This window comes from Austrofundulus limnaeus, unplaced genomic scaffold (genome assembly GCF_001266775.1).
Source record: "Austrofundulus limnaeus strain Quisiro unplaced genomic scaffold, Austrofundulus_limnaeus-1.0 Scaffold133, whole genome shotgun sequence".
Taxonomy (NCBI): domain Eukaryota; kingdom Metazoa; phylum Chordata; class Actinopteri; order Cyprinodontiformes; family Rivulidae; genus Austrofundulus; species Austrofundulus limnaeus.
Window position 1 is genome coordinate 794,835 of NW_013952535.1, and position 18,336 is coordinate 813,170.

Here is an 18,336-nt window from a genome sequence, read left to right on the forward strand (position 1 = left end):
TAGAGGACACACACACACACACACACCTACTATGTCTCTGTATAATTGTGGGGACTTTCCATTGACTTCCATTCATTTTTTTAAAATTTTATATCCTAACCTTGACCAATTACCCTAAAATGAACCTCACAGGTACACCTACCCAGGGTTCCCACAGATCCTTAAAAAGTCTTAAGGCATTAAATTCATCCATCCAAAAATAAGGTCTTAATTAGTCTTAAAATGTCTTTAATTAATGTTTCATGGGTCTTAAAAATGTAACACATTGTAATTAAGATGATTGTAGTTATTCTCAAATAATTGGTAACAGTTTTTTTCAAAAGTATTTTACTGAATGCCTCTCGCAGCCAGTTGTTTTGTGTTAAAAAACATTTGGGTAAAATTGTTGCTAACTGGGTTTCTTTTCCATTTATGTTTGTTGTGAATTTGGTCTTAAATTTCATTTGAAGTGACATTAAAGAGGTCTTAAAAAGTCTTAAATTTAACTTGCCTTAAGCTGTAGCAACCCTGCTAACTGACCCTAAATCTAACTTAAACTCAGCTCACACCTTAGTCCTAAACCCAACCCCACACCTGTAATTTGCATTTGGACCCGTTGGGACCAATACGCACGTTCGTTCCTACGAGGTTGCCTTTTTGTGAAAATTGTCCCCACAATGTAAGAAAAACAAGGCCACGCACACACACATTTGTCTCTCTATCCTCATAGGGACATTACATTGACTTCCATTAATTTTCCAGTCATTACTATATCTTATCCCTGACCTCACACCTTGGTCCTAAATCTAACCCCCAACACACCAACAACATTCTCTCCCTGGGGGCTAAGCTCAGGTCCTCACAAGTACCAGTTGGTCCCCATAACTAAAGATGACATTCATTTATTTAAAAAAATGCTGAGAACCTATCCAATGAGAAAAGCTGTTGGTATTAATCTAATAATAATAGTAATAATAATTTTAATTTAATTAATAATTAATAACCTGTGAATGGGTGTCTCTGGTACCCGCCAGGCTGACATTGTAAATAAGAAGTTCTTCTTAATGGTTTTGCCTGGTGAAATAAAGGTTAAGAAAACAAATAAATAACCTGTACTACTCACGATCACATTTTGTCTTTGCTACCATTCAGAGTCTGGCATCAATCTGCCAGAATGACAACATTTTTGTATCTGCATGCCAGACTGCTGTCGCCTGACTGGTCTCAGTTTATTGAGGGAGTTTCAGAAACACCTCTGGACAACATTCTCCTAATGGCTCTTACACCTACACATACAGTGAAGTGATGCTTGTTCCTTCTTAGCTGTTTCCATGGAAACTGGTTATGGGGTTTAAAAAAAATGGTGTTTTCTTATGTAATCATCAATGCTTTAGAATGCATTCATTACCCCAGCATACCCTTTGTCTGACAAAACAAACATGTTTGTTTGCGTTTGCACTTACGAGGTTTAGTTTTTTTGTGCGTTTGTGTAACCAGGATGGAATCTAAATTCTTGAGTTGTGCACACGTGTGCAACACGTCATTATTCTGCTCACTCCAAAGATGTTGATTACACGTTGCATTATATGCAGCTGGCCTTAATATTCAGTCAGGTTGACTGCCTCAGAGCCAAAGTGATCCTCGGCTCTTATTTTCTTGTTTTCTCTGCGTATACCCCCCCACCCCATTTGTTATATATCACTCTCTTTTTTTCTGATTTTCCTCTTGTTCTCTTTTCCACCCTCATTCACACAGAGGCATTAGAGGGTGCAATAACAATTCATATCAGGTGCCATTCTGTTGCATGATATATTTGTAGTCTCTTATGAAGTTTGACTTTCTTGCGATAGAAATGCAGAGAAGCCCTGAAGCTGATAGGTTCGTCTTTAGAAGCTGCAACAGGCTGATCTGAAATAAAGTAAAGGCACTTTATTTTAGTCAAGGATGAGAATTAGTTTTAAGTGATCTTTTTTTGCTTCTTTAAAGATTAATTCTTTTTAAAAATGTTTTCGTTTTTACCACCTCGACCTTGGTGAAAAGGCAGCATCCAAGCATTCTTACATCCTGTCGTTGAATGATAGAAGTCACAAGATAAAAACGAAAAGGTTCAAAACAGGTTTCTGTTATGCAACAGGTTTTGATGTTCACACAGACCTGGGGTTTACAGAAAAAGGCAAATTTGTCATTTGTCGAGTGTGTGTTAATACACACACAGACACACCTATGTCTCTCTATTCTTGTGGGGACTTTCCATTGACTTCCATTCCATTCTAACCCTGACCATTTACCCTAAAACTAAGCTAAACTCAATTCACACCTTGGTCCTAAACCTAACCCCACCGCCAAAAATCAGCCTCTGGGCTTTGGTCCCCACGAGGCTGCATTTTCCTGAAAAATCTTCCCCACCAAGCAGCAAAAACAAGGGCACAAACACACACACACGCACACTGGTTAGGTGGTTTTACCTTTTGCCCTCAAACGTTTTGGGTCTATCTTAAGCTGTTTTTTTAGTTTGTTTGATTTTTGTTCATAAAAACCTAATCTCGACCTGTTAAATTGTTTAATATTCGTGCATCTCTCTCCCGTCCACATATCTAGTTTCTTACTAAAGGTTGTGAGACATCGGAGATGACGCTTCGTCGAAACGGCTTGGGACAGCTCGGCTTCCATGTGAACTATGAAGGCATTGTTGCTGAGGTAATAAACCATCATATTTAGTCTTATTAAAAGCTGCCTCATGTCCAGCTCATGTCCTATGAATCCATTTTCCCACATTTAAATGAAGGTATGTTGAGATCTTTCCCAACAGAAATAATGTATTTCCTTTTAGATTAAAAAGTGATCTCGCTACACAGAATCTGTTCTTATACTAACAACATGGGTCTTCCTACATTCTGCGTTACTCCAGGTTGAGCCTTATGGCTACGCCTGGCAGGCCGGGCTGCGTCAGGGAAGCCGTTTGGTAGAAATCTGCAAAGTCGCTGTAGCAACTCTGACCCACGAGCAGATGATCGACCTCCTGCGGAACTCCGTGACGGTCCGAGTCGTCATCATTCCACCGCACGACGACGCCACTCCACGCAGGTACGTGGGAGGAGATGAACGCTGCGAGGACATAACGACCCTGACATCATCCATTGTTCTGTGTACAATTGTTTTGAGGCTTCAGGTTTAACATTTTAGCTTTTTGTGGTGTAAAAAGCTATGTTCTGAAAGAAAACCAGGCAGGAAATCTTTCTCTACACAGAGTAAAATCACTCTTCTTTAAAAGCTGAAGCTAATTTGAGTCTTGATTGGGGCTGAAATTATTCCTCAAATAATTCGAGTAATTCGATTACAATCTGCCTTGAAGCTTCGTAAAAAATACATACTGTTATAATCAGCGCACTTTCATCCGGCCGGAGTGTTATTTGTGGTACACAATGCTACGACGTTAGCGCTTCCTCTAGCTGTTACACTGTTGACACATGTATGCTTGTTAGGTGCTATATTTAGCTTTAGAATAAGACGAAGAGTGATGAAACGAAGCGCTCAGAAAATGACAAATTATAAAAAAAAGCATGGGAACATTTTAAATTAAACAGAAAAGACAACAACACGCAATGAGCTTCACATCCTTGATGTTTCTGCACCGGAACAAAACAGCTGATATATGTATCGAACGCGTTCGGAGTTAACAGGCATTTGTTTACGTTCACTTTGGTTACGTAAATCTGTGATAATCTGTCATGTTACAGATGCACAAGGAGGAGGTATATTTAAACTAACGTTATTTGTGCTGACTAATCATGGTGACCTGGCAGGGTTTTGTTAAACAGTTTATAAGTTGTGTAATTAAAAACAAGACTTACTGTAAGTTTGTCAGATAAAAATAAAAGCACAACAACAGATCGACAGCTTGAGCTGAAACATGTTTATTTGTTGATATGCTTTTATCCTAATTTAAATTAGATTCTTGGAGTGAATATTTCAAGTTAAAAAGTATTTGGATAGTTAAATTATTTGCTGCTGCTTTTTATGATTTTAGCCTTCATTACTACTGTCATATTTGTTTATAGCTAAGCAGTCAAGGCTAAATCTTTAAATGGGAACCCTGCACCAACCTAATAACAGTCTTAAAATTATGAATTTTTTGTTACAATTAACAAGTGAACTCTACAAAACTCAATTGCAACACCCAAATGTTTATATTACGGTACCCATTTTACTTATTAAATTTCTAACAAAAAATAAATAAATAGAAAGACATTCAGTTTTCCAATCCATAACAATAAATTTAAGCATTTAGATTTTTCTGTGATGTTTAAAAATGATTCAGTGACAGAGTGCTTTTAATTAATGCCTCCTCAAAACTTACATATATAAATACAAACAAGTGGAGCTTAAAATGCATGAATTAGTACAACTGGTGTAATTTTACTTTGATTGCAGCAGGATCACCAGCAGATGTAGATTACCCCTTCACAATAATAAATAATTATATTTCTCATAAAATAAGCTTAATGACTGAAGAACATGACAATTTTTTTATTAAATAATTATATTTCTCATAAAATAAGCTTAATGACTGCAGAACATGACAATTTTTTTTATATCTGATTACTCGATTAATCGAATACTAAAATAACCATTAGCCCTAGTCTTTAGTGCTTATTGCCATGAGCAAATAGAAATTCCACACTTCTAGGCGACACAAAAACATATACACTCTTAGTCCTATTGCCATCGTTTGGTATTTAATAGTTGCAATCCTTAAGTGTCTGCGGACACAGATGCATTTAAACCAGCTGTCTTCCGTCTTTGCAGAGGCTGCTCAGAGCTCTATCGAGTGCCTGTGTCGGAGTACAAGGGCAGCAGCAGTGACAGCGGCTCCTTCGAGTACAAGTTCCCCTTCCGCAGCAACAATAACAAGTGGCAGAGGACGTCGAGCAGCCCTCAGCAGTCACTGACTGCCTCTCCACAGCCCCACACACCCAACAGAGCCATCAGCCTGGGGAGCTCAGTGGGGAAGACCCTGTCTGCTGAGAGGCTGGAGAGAGGCGCTGCCATCCCACGCAGCGTCAGCAGTGATGGCCGACCTCTGGACTCTAAGAGGTGACAGCTTGTTTTTTTGTGTACCTTATGAAACTCACCATATTAAATTATTTAAGAAGGACTTGAAGTCTCAAAAATCTGTGATTTGAACAGCTGTTGAAGTGATCGGTTGCACATATTCTTATGTGAAATCATCTTCATCTTTCATTGTCTCACTCATTTCACCTCTACGCTGAAATAAACTGAAGGTAAAGTCTCAGCGTAGCACATAAACAGAGCCAGAGTTTCTCTTGCCAGATCTTTAGGCAGAAGGTTTTTTTTTTAGCTCCTCTGACATTTTTTCACCCTGACTGTGTGGGAACTGGAGTCACATTAGTTGAATTTGCTCTCAGTGTTTAGTTCATGTCGTGCATGTTGTTAAAAATCATTAAAAAATTATGTGTATATTTATTAGGGTGTTTCTGTGTTTGTTTGCTTATCAGGATGTCTCCAGGCAGTGAGAGCTACAGCCTGGCCTCCTCTCTGGCTTTAGGTCGCTCCCCTCACAACCGCAGCTCTCCCAGCAACCTGTCATGTTCCACAGAAGCCTCTGGAAGCTCTGCTCACTGGAGACAGAAGTCCATGCCTGAACAGTAAGGAAATCAGGAGAATACTGGCTGTCCTATGTGTCATATCTATTGTTTACTAATATAATTACTCGCTGCAGTCAGCCTGAGGCACTTCCTCTGTGATCATTGTCCATCCTATATATTTATATCAATATAAAACAGCTACTGTACTCTGTGTTTTTTTTATTTTGTAGTGTATAAATATCAGTCTCCAAGCAAAAATGTGATATGTGATAAACAAATTACATATTTATCACATTGCGTACTTTAAAATTTTATGATTTAGTAGAACTTAGAACACCATTGACAATGTACAAAGCTTATACTAAAGTCCTTCCACATTGTATACAGAAGTGGTTCGAAATTAAAGAAACAAATTCTGAATTCAGAAAGAAAGATTTATTTAGAAAAAAAAGTTAGGACAAATATTAAAAATAATTGTACCTCTGTTAAAGGGATTTGTGTTTGGAAAAATCGGTGTTCTTCACTAACTAAATTTAAAATAATGTATAAAAAGTATTTGTTACAGAAATATACTAAGTTTTGACTGATTTTTTACTGCTGCTAGAGTTTTGTTACAAATTTGGTTAGAATTTAATTGGAAATTTTATTTGATAAAATCTATAAGAGTGATGCTGATTTGATTGTGATAATGGATGAATAAAAAATGAAGGTATAAAAAAGCTTAGGCTTCTACCTACACCTTTTTTTTCAGTCTCTGCCTTGTCTTTTTGACACTGACAGGAATTTAAAGATTGTATTTTATTTCTGTATTTTATTTTATTTATTTATTTTTTCTGTAGTTGCTCAGATGGACTGGTTTTGGTGATTTTTTTTTTAATATTCAGACAATTCAAACAATAAATCTGAACTGTGTGGAGTCAAAAGGAAGCAATTGTTAGAGTACTTCATGTACCTAATTTACAATTAGGACCATGATTTATGAGTTTCTATCCTCCAAAATGAATTTACTTTGCAGTTTGATTGAAATATGTTATGGTTATTTGACAAATATTATTGCAAAAGAAGGCGCTCTCACTTTTATTTCCACCCACTTACTTCAGCCTTTGGGGGAAAACTCTTTCCTTCATTTCAGGTTTTCTCAAGTTTAATTTCAAATCTTGTACATCTGTGACCACATTTAGGTTTGCAAGCAGCCGTCACTCTCCCATGTCTTCGGAGAGGCGGGAGGTGGTGGGAGACGGTGGCTCCAGTGGGAAGTCCACTCCCAACTGGTCGAGAATGGAGGAAGGCAGCGGCAGCGAGCGAGGGTCAACAGGTAACGGTTTCACTGTGAACTGCAGTCGGAGGCAGCCTGGAGAGGCAGTCTGAATGTTTGATTAAAATTAACATTTTATATATGCAGAGTGTGGGCTGCAGTTGATTTATGCAAAGGGAGGAGTAGACAACACACGGAAGAAATCTTCCATGTTTATCTGTGCTTTAAAATCCTTTGAACTGACACCTATTTTGAAGAGAGTGTGAATACAAACTCTGACAGCTTTGCTCAACAACAGCCCCCACCCTTCTCCTTCCACCTCCTTTTCTCCTGCAAGCTGTGAATTACGTTGCCCTGGAGAGGGTCGTAATGTCTCTGCAAACAAAAAAGGTGGAAACCTAATGAGACAAGCAGAAAACGGAAAAGAGAATTTTTGGAGTCCCAGTATAAGCAAATGGATTTTCCCCTCATTTTTTCTATTCTGTAAAGTTTGTTAAACAAAAATGAAGAAAAATTGAAGACATCCTCCTGGTTTTTGCCAACATTGTGTTCCTTTCCTTCCCACTGTTCTTATCATTTTTTTATTGTTTTGCATAACTTTTATCTATCTTTTTGTTCTTTTACAACCCATTTATGTCATCGCAAGAATTCTCTCATTCACTTCTATTTTACAAGCTTTTTATTTTTATTCTGGCTTTTCTTCTGAAAGCCACAGCGGCTGCCTTTTTCCTCTGCCACTCCTCTCGTTCCCTGCAGGATGCTGCTTTGATTGATTGTTGACCAGCCATGTCCTCAACCTGTTGCTGGTCCCCACAATCACAGTTTAAGGTCTCAGTCTTTCATTTTGTGGTTGCTTATAGTGCCTGAGCTGTTATTGGATAGGGTGGAACAATGCACACTGGGCCAGCTCAGCTGAAGTCAGCCAAGTGCCTGGCCGTCCCCCAAACGACTCTGCTGTCTGAGTGCTTTAAGGTTCTGTCTTTTCAGCTTCCTCTCATTTTTACCTCTTGACTCTCTGGTTTTTGGCGAAGATGACACGGCCAAGTTCTTTCCACAAATATCAGAAGTCACTTAGAGGGCAGTGCACTCATTGCTGCTCGTACTTTTCCTCATCTCTTAACTGATGTAGCTGTTTTATCTAGTTCATTTTATGATTAATTCAAGCAGAGCGTTGCTAATGTCATGTCTTATTTACAGAAAGCAGTTTTTTTTTCTCTTTTTTTACTCCTCAAAACCTGGTCCTACAAACAAAAAACATCTGCTTTACCTTCCTCTTCCATAACAACCCAGTAATTATAATAAATAGACAAATATTTAGTGACACAAAGTGTGTTCTAAATGAATGCACAGGAATTCGGACAGAGCAGCTCACACATGTACAACCATCACTAATTAGTCCAGAGAGCCCTGCAGGCTGCAGTGCAACGATACAGATTAATGAATATTCTAAATAAGATAGAAGCCTCATTTTTAGATTCACCCCAGCAGATGCTACGATACCACCGCTAGCTTTCTCTTTCTCTCATGCTGCTCTGCTCATTAACTGCCTGCTCTCTATATCTTATTGCATAACGTAGACAATTACACAATAGTCCCATTTATATCAAAGTTTGCCTCAGGACCTGAACACACAGTCTCTCATGTAGCACAGCTTGCCCAAAGCAAACAAAGCCAGCAGGAGACAAAATAGTTTGATGTATGTTACTTTTGATGGCGTGTGATCTGGGTTTTTTCCTAATGGAGGATGCAAAGGCAGAAGGAAAGCGGTGTCAGTGCTGTGTGCCTCCTGGATGTGTCGTTGCTAAATGATCTGTTGGATTGTCAGCAGCTCGTCTGTTTGTGCTGCAGGAGCTGTTTGTGCGTTTGTCACCAACCCCCTGCTTTTTTGTTTGATCTTACTGCAGAGACCCCCGTCTCCAAGTCGGGTCAGGGCTACTCAGGAGCTCCCCGCATCCAGAGGCAAGAGCAAGTCATCCATATCTCCCCGAAGAAGGGCAGCCAGGTCAGAATTAACACCTCGTTAGAAACTGACAGGATAGTTTGCTCATGAAACCCAGTTCTTTCTAGTGTACTGAATGATCATTAAAGTGTCTGTGACGTGTCTATCCTTCAAATAGAAAAAGTCTAAGAAAGCATCTTTATACTTAAGAAAACTGGCATAGTACACATGATTTTACCCATTTTTTCACATAACTGGCCTATTTTCTTTTAAATTTGGCTCAGCCAAAGTGAAACAGGAAGTGACATGAAAGGGGAACTCTTTAATAAAATAAACTCACTGGTTTTTGTTTATTAAAACAAAATTATTTAAACGTTAACTCTTCTTCATCTCTCTTTGATAGTGACTTAAAATAATCTAAAGAAACATCAGATTCTTCTCTATAGTCTGTGTTGTAACTACGCTCTGTTTACATTCTGACATTCCCCTTTGACATCACTTCCTGTTTCTTCACCTGCCAATATCTCAACAACTGTTCATCTGAGCGATGTGAAATTTGTTTTGCAACATGTTAACAATGTTAACTTTCCAAAAATGCATTCATGTTTGTTACAAAAAAGTGATGTCACAGACACTTTAACATGCAGCTCAAAGCTTATACCAGGGGTGCCCAAACATTTTCCCTGAGAGGGCCAAAATTAAAAAAACATTTTTTCTGAGAGGGCCAAAATTAAAATCAATCTGAAGGCCATGGGCCAAATGCAATAATATAAGAAATGCTTAATACTTAAGTAAAGTTGTTTTATTTTTTATGATTAATCTAGCAGCCAGTGTGGTTGCCCACATTCTTTAGTTATTTTTTTTTTCAGCCCATGGACATGTAATGGAGAAAATTCAATGTATCCTCAGGCAGCAAAGGCTCATGTGACTTTTCATAATTTAAAATTTGAGTATATGTGGTCTTATAAGGTGTGCAAATCTATATATGGGCTTAAATCTAATCTAAATGTCTCTTGTAGTTACTTGTATTTTATATTTAATCTTAACATAATTACAATCTAATAACCAGGACAACTGCTGGTGGGCCAAATCAAATGGCTCGGTGGGCCAGTTTTGGCCTGCGGGCCCCATTTTGGGCACCTCTGGCTTATACTGTTAGTAAATTACATGGCTGCTTATATACCAGTAACATATATTGTTCTAATTACTCTTAACATGTGAGTTTTTCAGGGCAGAAAGTTCCATTTTTATCTCATATATGTTCCATATGCTGCACTTTAGCGTTCCTCCTTTTGACTTCAACATGTTGCCATAAAATAATAATCCTTCTTTGTTATTTTCAAATTGATTCTGAATTGTTTGAATCTCAAATGCTGAAAATAAACTATAATTCTGAACATTATTAAATTATATACAGTAGCAATTTATTTCTGATAAATAAATATTTAACTGGTGTTTCTTTTCGCCCTTTCATTTTTCATTTGCCTCGACAGTCAGATGGCCCTTACTCAGGTCACTCCAGCAGTAATACTCTGTCCAGCACAGCTTCCAGCGGCGGCCACAGTGACAGCGACAAATGGTATGATTTAGGGGCAGGCGGGGGCTCCAGCGGCGATCAGGGCGATTCAGAACCCAATGGTCTGGGAGGCGGAGGATACCTCCAGGGCGCCTCCGCCGACAGCGGCATCGACACCGGCTCGTACGGAGCGCAGCATCACGCCCACCCCCACTCCCATCACGGCAGCACCACGTCGCTGCTGGCACCCAGCGGGAGCAGGGAAAGCAGGGAGCGGACCGGATCCCCGTGGCACAGTCCCACCGAAGGAGGACGCAGGATGCTTGAGAGGTCTCCCGCTGCCGCCGAGTCCTCGGGTCCCCCGGCAGAAAGAAACCTGGAAGGTCGAAGCCCCCCAACTCATCTCCTGGTTAGAGACAGCAGCACTTACAGTTTGAGTGAGGGCGGGTCACACTCAAGGTGAGTCTGTGGGAATAATGCACCTGATGGACCTTGTTGGCATTGGCAGTCATGTTGTATTGATCACTAATCAGTTATTTTGGGTCAAATGACCAAACCTCTACCTAAACAGAAAGGAGGTAACTCTGACAGCACTTATATTTATGACAAGAACATAAGAAAATTAATAAATTCATTATTTTACATCAAATTTCTGTTTCTTGTTAGTAATCTTTTACATTTGTATAATAGTCTCCTTCATGGTTTATTTAAGTGTGGAGGCCCATCCTAATCTTATATCTGGACCTCAGTTTTGTTTCAACACACCAAGCTCAATCTGTTTTCTTCTGGCAGACAATCTGCATTCTTCAGATTTCCATTCATGATCCTTTAAGTGGATGTTCTCCCTCGTTATCGTTCCAAACATGAGGTCGGGATCATTTGAGAAGTTGAAAAATAAATTACAAGTTGAGTAATCAATATCAAGTTAAGTCATACGACAAAACACTTTGGCTATGTTTATTATTTCTATTCTATCTGCTTTATTTTACTCAGAAATGCTGAACCTGTGATTTTTACTTCTCTAAAAACAAAACAAATCCATGAAGGAATTCACTTCTTCTTGGACTGCTCTCATCGTATAAACACCAGTGACTTGATGAATGCAGTTTTTCACACTGAAGTTCAGTTAGCTGGACGTTGAGGCTCAGAAAGAAGCTAATTCATGTTCATAGCTTCAGTTTCTGCTCATTTATAACAGCGTTTACCCTGACAGACACACGATCCAGCTGGAGGCCGAGGTAACGTCTAAAGCAGATGGGAACACTGTGTGTTGAAGTAGTAACCTTACTCAGCCCAGGAGCTTTCTTGTTTTTTCTCCTTTCTTCGTGCTCATTATAACTTTTTATTATTGTGGATCTTGACGACTTTCTACAGTCATTCATGCTCTCAAATACACTGAAAATCTCTGACAAATACATGGTTTTCTGAAGTCTTCCTGAGTCCATGTGTTAATATCTGTTACAGAATGATGTGGGTTTTTAAAGTAGTGCTGCCTGAAAGGGTCAAAGGTCACGGGCATTCAGTGTTGGTTTTTGGCCATGCAGCTTTTTTTACAGAAAATATTCGAGGAATCTTTTCAAGTTCAAGTTTGTTTATATAGCACCAAGTCACAACACACGTTGTCTCAGGGCACTGTACATAAAAAGAACAATCTAAAGAAGAAAGCAGCAGATTGTGTTGAATCACTTCATCACAGTCTCCCATCCTGAGCAAACGGTGGAGAGGAAAAACTCCCTGCTAATCAGGAAGAAACCTCCAGCAGAACCAGGCTCAGGACAGGAGACCATCTGCCTCGACCGGCTGGTTTCTTAATGGACTTTCGATGATGAAATCCCTAAATTCCTTGCAATTGTGCATTAAAGAAACAATCAAACAGTTGGATTATTTGCTCACGCTCCATCCTCGCCCTTTCAGGGATGCTCCCTTTATACCCAATCGTGACACTCACCTGTTTTCAATTAGCCAGCTCACCTGTGGAATGCTTCAAATAGGTGTTTTTTTTAAAATAATTCCTCAACTTTCTTTTGTTGCTGCTGTCCCAGCCTTTTTGCAACATGTTGCAGGCGTCAACTTCAAAATGAGTGAATATTTGCAAAAAAAAAAAAACAATAGATTTACTCTGTTTGAACACAAAGTATCTTGTCTTTGTAGTGTGGATTTAGTAAAGATTGCATGTTTTCATTTATGTTTTACTCAACGTCCCAACTCAACACACTCCAAGTATTAATCTTTTTCAGACAGGATTTACTATTAATGCCAACTTTATACTCGAGTTCTGATTGTATTTTAAATCGGGCTAATTTCTGTTCTAGTTCATCATCTCTGCAGCCTTATTTTAACTCTAGATACGGATGCCAAACGTCTCTGAAAAACAACACATACTAGACAGCCTTTTCAGAAAGACTTTTCTGGAAAATCAAGCATAAAGAGTCATTTTAATTCCCTCCTATCTTTCCACATTAGACCCCGGGAAATGTGGAACACATGTCTTACTTTTCATAGCAGAGCTGGTGTCGAGAGCTGAGAGGACTTCAGCAACCACCTCTTCCTGTTGGAGCAGTTAGTTTCAGAAGCCCAGATAGAGTTACAGTGTCTGACCCGGGCATCATCTGTCCAGCATTTAGGATGCATCTGTGTTCTGTCTGAGTCGAACACATGAAATATGAGAGCGAGCAGGCCAAGAGGCTTGATCCATTTTCCATCTTTAACCAAATAAAGATCATTCTCTTGGAAAATCCTTGATGGAAACAATGATTTATAAATGTCTGCCCAAAGACAAATATTAATTTCTGAAGGAGTACGACAATTTATATTCTCTTCCATAAGTTTGTAAAACATAAAAATAATCCATTGTTGCTTTCTTTCTCTTCACGCACGTCTCATTCCTCTGTTTGTTTCCAGGCACTCTGGCCACAGCTCTCCCAGAGAAGAGTCATCATCTTCAGCCACCTCCCCTTCGTCTCAGACCTCAGGACCCAAGAGCTTCTACCCACGTCAGGGAGCTCAGTCCAAGTATCTGATCGGCTGGAGGAAACCCGGCTCCACCATCAATTCAGTGGATTTCGGAGACACGCGGAAGTAAGATCGCTCAAAGAAAACCTGGAAAATGTTGCAACAGGTTAATTTACTGCCTGTGCAGGTGCTTAAAGACTAGTCAAAAGTTCAATAGTTACTGATGTCCTATCATTTACATCGAGTCTTTTTTTCCAAAGAGACTTTAAAATGGAGTAACAGGAATTAGGTTTTAGTGTAGTGAGAAAGGCAAGAGTAAGCGTTAAGTGCTGTTTATATCTGCGAAGAACACAAAATGAAGTGTGGGTTAGAGGTGTTAAGAGAGGAGGTGTTTTTGAAGTAGATGAGTTTTTAGTAGATTCTTGAAGCTAATGAGAAATGCTCCTGCTCGGGTGACATTTTGTAGCTTGTTAGAGCATCACGAAAAAAATACAAATAGAAATCTTAACTGACCTCGTGCATGGGAGTGGCAGAACCAGACATCGTTCCTGAGTGAACTGTTCTAGAAGGAAGCATGTGGGAGTGAGTTTAGAAAAGTAAATCCAACATGGACAAGTTTGAGATCTTCTGTCCTAAACCCTGCAGCTCCTGGAGAACTGAACGGATGATTATTGACAGCATCTACAAAGTAAATGTCCATTCTGTAAATCCTCTGAAATTTAGAGCTCTCGTGTTTACAGTCTGCCTCTGATGCAACTATAGTAACTAAGTTTTATCTATATTTAATTGTATTTTCCTGATGAATGTCCTTCATGCAAAACTGAATTGAATTCTTATTACATTTCTATCACAAATTGTCCACCCACTTTTATGTTAATACGTTCCACCAGGAATAACATAGATGCTGCTTTACTGCCCCCTTGTGGCTGAGAGGAATATAGCAGCAGCAACAGATTATCACCTGACCACATCTGACTCTTTAGGAATAATCAGAGCCAGGTAGAGTACCCAAAAGATGTACTGGAGTAAGAGTAAAAAAACTTTTTGTTAAAAGACTACTTGAGTACAAGTAACTGATCATATCATCTGGTTTAATATTTTAAAATGATGTCGTCAGACTGAAAAAAATAGTAGACATTTAATAACAATTACAAAATAACAAATTTCAGCTGAAAAAAAATAAACTGTTTTCCTAGTCCAAATTTTTTCATCATGAAACTAATCTTACAATAAGTAATACTCGTGTTTGTGTATATGTATGTATGTATGTACGTACGTACTTACAATAGGTGAGCAATGATACAGAAAATTCACTATTTGGTTTGGTTTGATACTTTAGTCTCACGGTTCTATATTTTTTCGATACGAAAGAGAAAATGTCCATGCCTCTTTTAACTTGTAATTTATTCAAATTAATTATGAACATTTGATTAACCTGGTGACGGGACAGAAGCAGGAGGAGGTTCTTAAAAAGACAGAGGCCAATTTCAAGACATTTAGAAAAGGAAGTGATGAGAAAATAAGTTTATTTTCTATTTAAACATAAAAACAGCATTTTAATAAGGTGACATAGATACTTTATTATGGTATAGTATTTAAATATATGCCTGAGAAACACATAATATTGCCCCTTTAAAGGGGCAAAAACTCTGTTCCACTTAGAACTGAATTTAGGCCACTTCAGGTCGCCTTAACCTGTAAAAGAGACGTTCTCTTTTTCTAAATCAGATAATAAACAGAATAATCTTCTTTTTATTTGATTTATTGTTCTCTTAACTGAAAGTTATTACGCATTTTGATAATCAGAGAATGTTTATCAAAGTTACAGGAGAAAAGAGAACATCTTTTCTCCCTCAGTGCGATTTCAGCTATGTATGGATTTTCTGTGCAAAAATCTTATTTAACTAAACTAATCTTTAGGTTTAAGTTGATGAAACATCAATGTTTATCTGTCTGAATCATGTGGCAAATATTTGAGTTTGAAGTAATTCATTCTTTCAGCTGTTTTTAAAGAGTTCTCATCAGATAATAACTAAACAGGTCATGATATGTTTTGTTTCTGAACTACACAGAAGCAATAATTATGTTAGAGAATTCTGGCCTGGGCAACTTCCTCTAACATTTTCCTTATCTTCAGGGGCGTCACTAGGTGTTAAGGACAAGGGGGGCCAAGTAAAACTACTCCAAAAAATAAATTTTTTCCTAAAAGTTACTCATGCAGTTCTAACTGAGTAAATGTAACTAATTACTGCCCACCTCTGGGAATAATCTCAGATGATTTGAATAAAGATCTTTTTGGTGGGCGTTTTATTTTGGCGGTCTCTGTTTCAGGAAATCTCCTGGAGAAAGTGGAGGAGAGCTGGTTCCGACCCCCGCAGCAAGACCTTCTCTCAGAGACATGCACTCCCCTCAGCAGCATGCTAAATCCACCATAGAAGAAGACATAAAGAGGCACGGTGCTCATGATACCCCGCCACCACCAAGGAAACACAAGGAAAAGGTACAAAAAAGCAGCAAAAACACTGAGATTTATTTTGAAGGTGGTGCAGTTGTTCCTGCCTCAAAGCACACTATTGTGATTCGTTTCCCATCCAAGTTATCTCCACTTTGGCATGCTTCTCCTCCTGCATATTTTGTCCTAGAGCTGCCATTCTAATTTATATCTGTATAGCTCCTGTGCCAAATGATGGCTATGCCTTTTGGTGCCTGTACAACTTATAGTTTTTGAAATATTTATGTTTAATAATTTATAATGGGAGTCAATAGAGCCTTGTATTGGTCCAATACTGCCCCCTGCTGTATCTACTCAGTACTGAACCATAGTTGAATAATATTTGATCTCAATAGTTCAGTGGTTACAATACTAATACAGTATGATTGTATTTTGATGTTTTACTATAATGCTGTCTTAATACTGCTCTACTGTTGTAATATTATGCAGTTTTGTGTCAATAATTGTATTGGCAATGTGGCCTCTTTCTGCACATATACAAACCAACCCTTGGCACCACCCTTGGCCACAGCTGCAATGGTCTAATGCTCAATGCCATGGACTTTCATGTGGGACAACAGGGTTCAAAACCCAACTAAAGCAACTTTAACAGAAAATCTCTACAAACTTCATATTGTCACACAATTACTCTTATTACAAACACCTGCTGACTTGACAAGCACAAACTGGTGTAGAAAACACATTTGTACTTGGTCACAGTTCATTCTGCAAGTCCATTGCTGCAGGCAAAGCCATGCTGCAATGATATGCTACATGGCAATGCACACTTGTTTTTACATCGTAAAAACCCATGTCTAGTTATTTATTTGGTGTTTGCGCTGAGTGAATTATTTTTGTCCGGTAAAAGTAACCTTGTGCTCTTCACTGTGACAGCACGGTCAGAAGTCCCCGCCGGGCCCGCCCCTCAGCCGCCGCCGCTCGCTCCATCGCACCCTCTCAGACGAGAGCATCTATCGGGGCCAGAGGCTCCCCTCGCTGAGCGACTCGGTGACTGAACCCGCTCTCAGCCCCGACGTCCTGTTCAGCTGCTCCACCCTGCCTCGCTCCCCCACCACCCGTGGCGTCCCCCTCAGACGGCCGTCATACAAGCTCGGAGTCAAACTTCACGGTATGAAAAGGAGGAGGGAAGACTTCTCTTATTCTTTTTTTAATATGTTACAAAATGTAGAGATTTTGTTTTACAGGTGCACGTTTTTATTTACTTAAATTTAGGTTGATCATATGATTTGTCTTTGTTTTACCCGTGTTCCATTTGAAGAACCTGCTGCCCTCCTTTTGATTTAAAAGAAGCAAAATGTTCAGAGATGTTTATTTTTTCCAATATTTAAAACAGGTGACCTTTCAGCATCTGACACCTCATTGGTGGATTTGGTGGAGCGTCACAGGGGACCACTCCCTCAGGAGCTGATGCCCCTCCCATCTTCAGAGAGGGACAGTCCTCTGGAGTGGACGCACCTGGTGGATGTGGCCAGTACCTTTGAGAACGAGAGAAACACACACTACAGTAAAAACACAACTTCTCTTCATTCTACTGGAAACAAACTCTTGTTGGTCAGACCTTCTTGACTTTTGTCCGTTTCTGCCTCTGTCTCAGTTCAGAGAAGTTACGTGTTCGGGGATTCAAACCATCGAAGCAGCGGTGCATCCAGTCCTCAGCAGTCCCACATGGAGCTGCAGCCCGCTCCTCTGTCCCGGCCCTCGTCAAGGTGCAGATCCACTCACGCTGCTTTTATATCTTTGTTTTTTATAGCATGTTTCTATTCATTCACTCCACATTTTTATTAAAACATCACTTCTTATTCATCAAAACAATCATTCTTAATTTCTTAAAAATGAATGCATCGAAGAACACCGTCACCTGCAATTCTTTTTTTAATTTAAAACCTTTGAAGTGAGTTTGTATTTTACAACACAGTTGAAGCGTTTTCATTATTTTAGAGCAGATCCAGTTTGCATCATAAGGTGTGTGTTTCTGTACACAGTGAGGGCCACATAGGGCTGGAGAGGAAGGTGACTAAACTAGAAGCCATGGTGAAGATGCTGCAGGAGGACCTGAAGAAGGTGAGATGGCTACAGAAGCAAAACAAATGACAGCTGTGTGCAGAAATTATTGTCTTCATGCATTTCTGAACTATTTTTATTTTCCTCAAGACATTTTTAATAATATATATATATATATATATATATTTATTCTCACTATAACAAAATAATGTGGTTTGATTCTTCATTTAGTTGTGTTTTCTGGAATGTGAACCAAAAACGACCTCATTCCAGACTTGTAACTTGATTATTTTTTAACCCTTTCTTTTACACTCCCCTAATTATCATGCAGTTACCTAGTATTTACATGCTAAATAACATCATTTAACTATGCAATTACTTGGTAATTACAATAATTTACCATGTAATTACTTGGTAAGAACATATGATTTTATTTTTTTGCATTCTTTTGGTTAATAAAATGTAATTGAGATACTACTGAAGTATTTTATGCAATAAAAGTAGTTATAGTTATACTAACATAATAGTTTACTGGTAATGGCATTGTAATTAGGGACTGTGTGTGTGTGTGTGTGT

General features: G+C 38.9%; 1 protein-coding gene and 1 long non-coding RNA gene across 5 annotated transcripts in view; one reads left to right on the forward strand and one right to left on the reverse strand.

The window, feature by feature from the left end:
* Positions 1-18,336, forward strand: part of sipa1l1 (signal-induced proliferation-associated 1 like 1) — a 78,387-nt gene that overhangs the window by 55,447 nt on the left and 4,604 nt on the right. For all 4 annotated transcript variants that reach the window (XM_014015730.1, XM_014015729.1, XM_014015731.1 and 1 more), the window contains 13 exons: positions 2,578-2,676; positions 2,888-3,063; positions 4,786-5,073; positions 5,496-5,645; positions 6,767-6,900; positions 8,745-8,842; positions 10,273-10,754; positions 13,197-13,373; positions 15,579-15,747; positions 16,633-16,867; positions 17,093-17,263; positions 17,354-17,465; positions 17,742-17,820. In XM_014015730.1, coding sequence (XP_013871184.1) covers positions 2,578-2,676; positions 2,888-3,063; positions 4,786-5,073; positions 5,496-5,645; positions 6,767-6,900; positions 8,745-8,842; positions 10,273-10,754; positions 13,197-13,373; positions 15,579-15,747; positions 16,633-16,867; positions 17,093-17,263; positions 17,354-17,465; positions 17,742-17,820 — 2,370 coding nt within the window. The remainder of the gene's footprint in view (positions 1-2,577; positions 2,677-2,887; positions 3,064-4,785; positions 5,074-5,495; positions 5,646-6,766; positions 6,901-8,744; positions 8,843-10,272; positions 10,755-13,196; positions 13,374-15,578; positions 15,748-16,632; positions 16,868-17,092; positions 17,264-17,353; positions 17,466-17,741; positions 17,821-18,336) is intronic.
* The window catches only part of LOC106522647 (uncharacterized), a 19,803-nt gene continuing 1,475 nt past the window's right edge, over positions 9-18,336 (reverse strand). Inside the window, exons 2-3 of the long non-coding RNA XR_001310807.1 lie at positions 2,412-2,426; positions 9-26 (exon numbers count right to left, since the gene is read on the reverse strand). This is a non-coding gene — a long non-coding RNA (uncharacterized LOC106522647). The remainder of the gene's footprint in view (positions 27-2,411; positions 2,427-18,336) is intronic.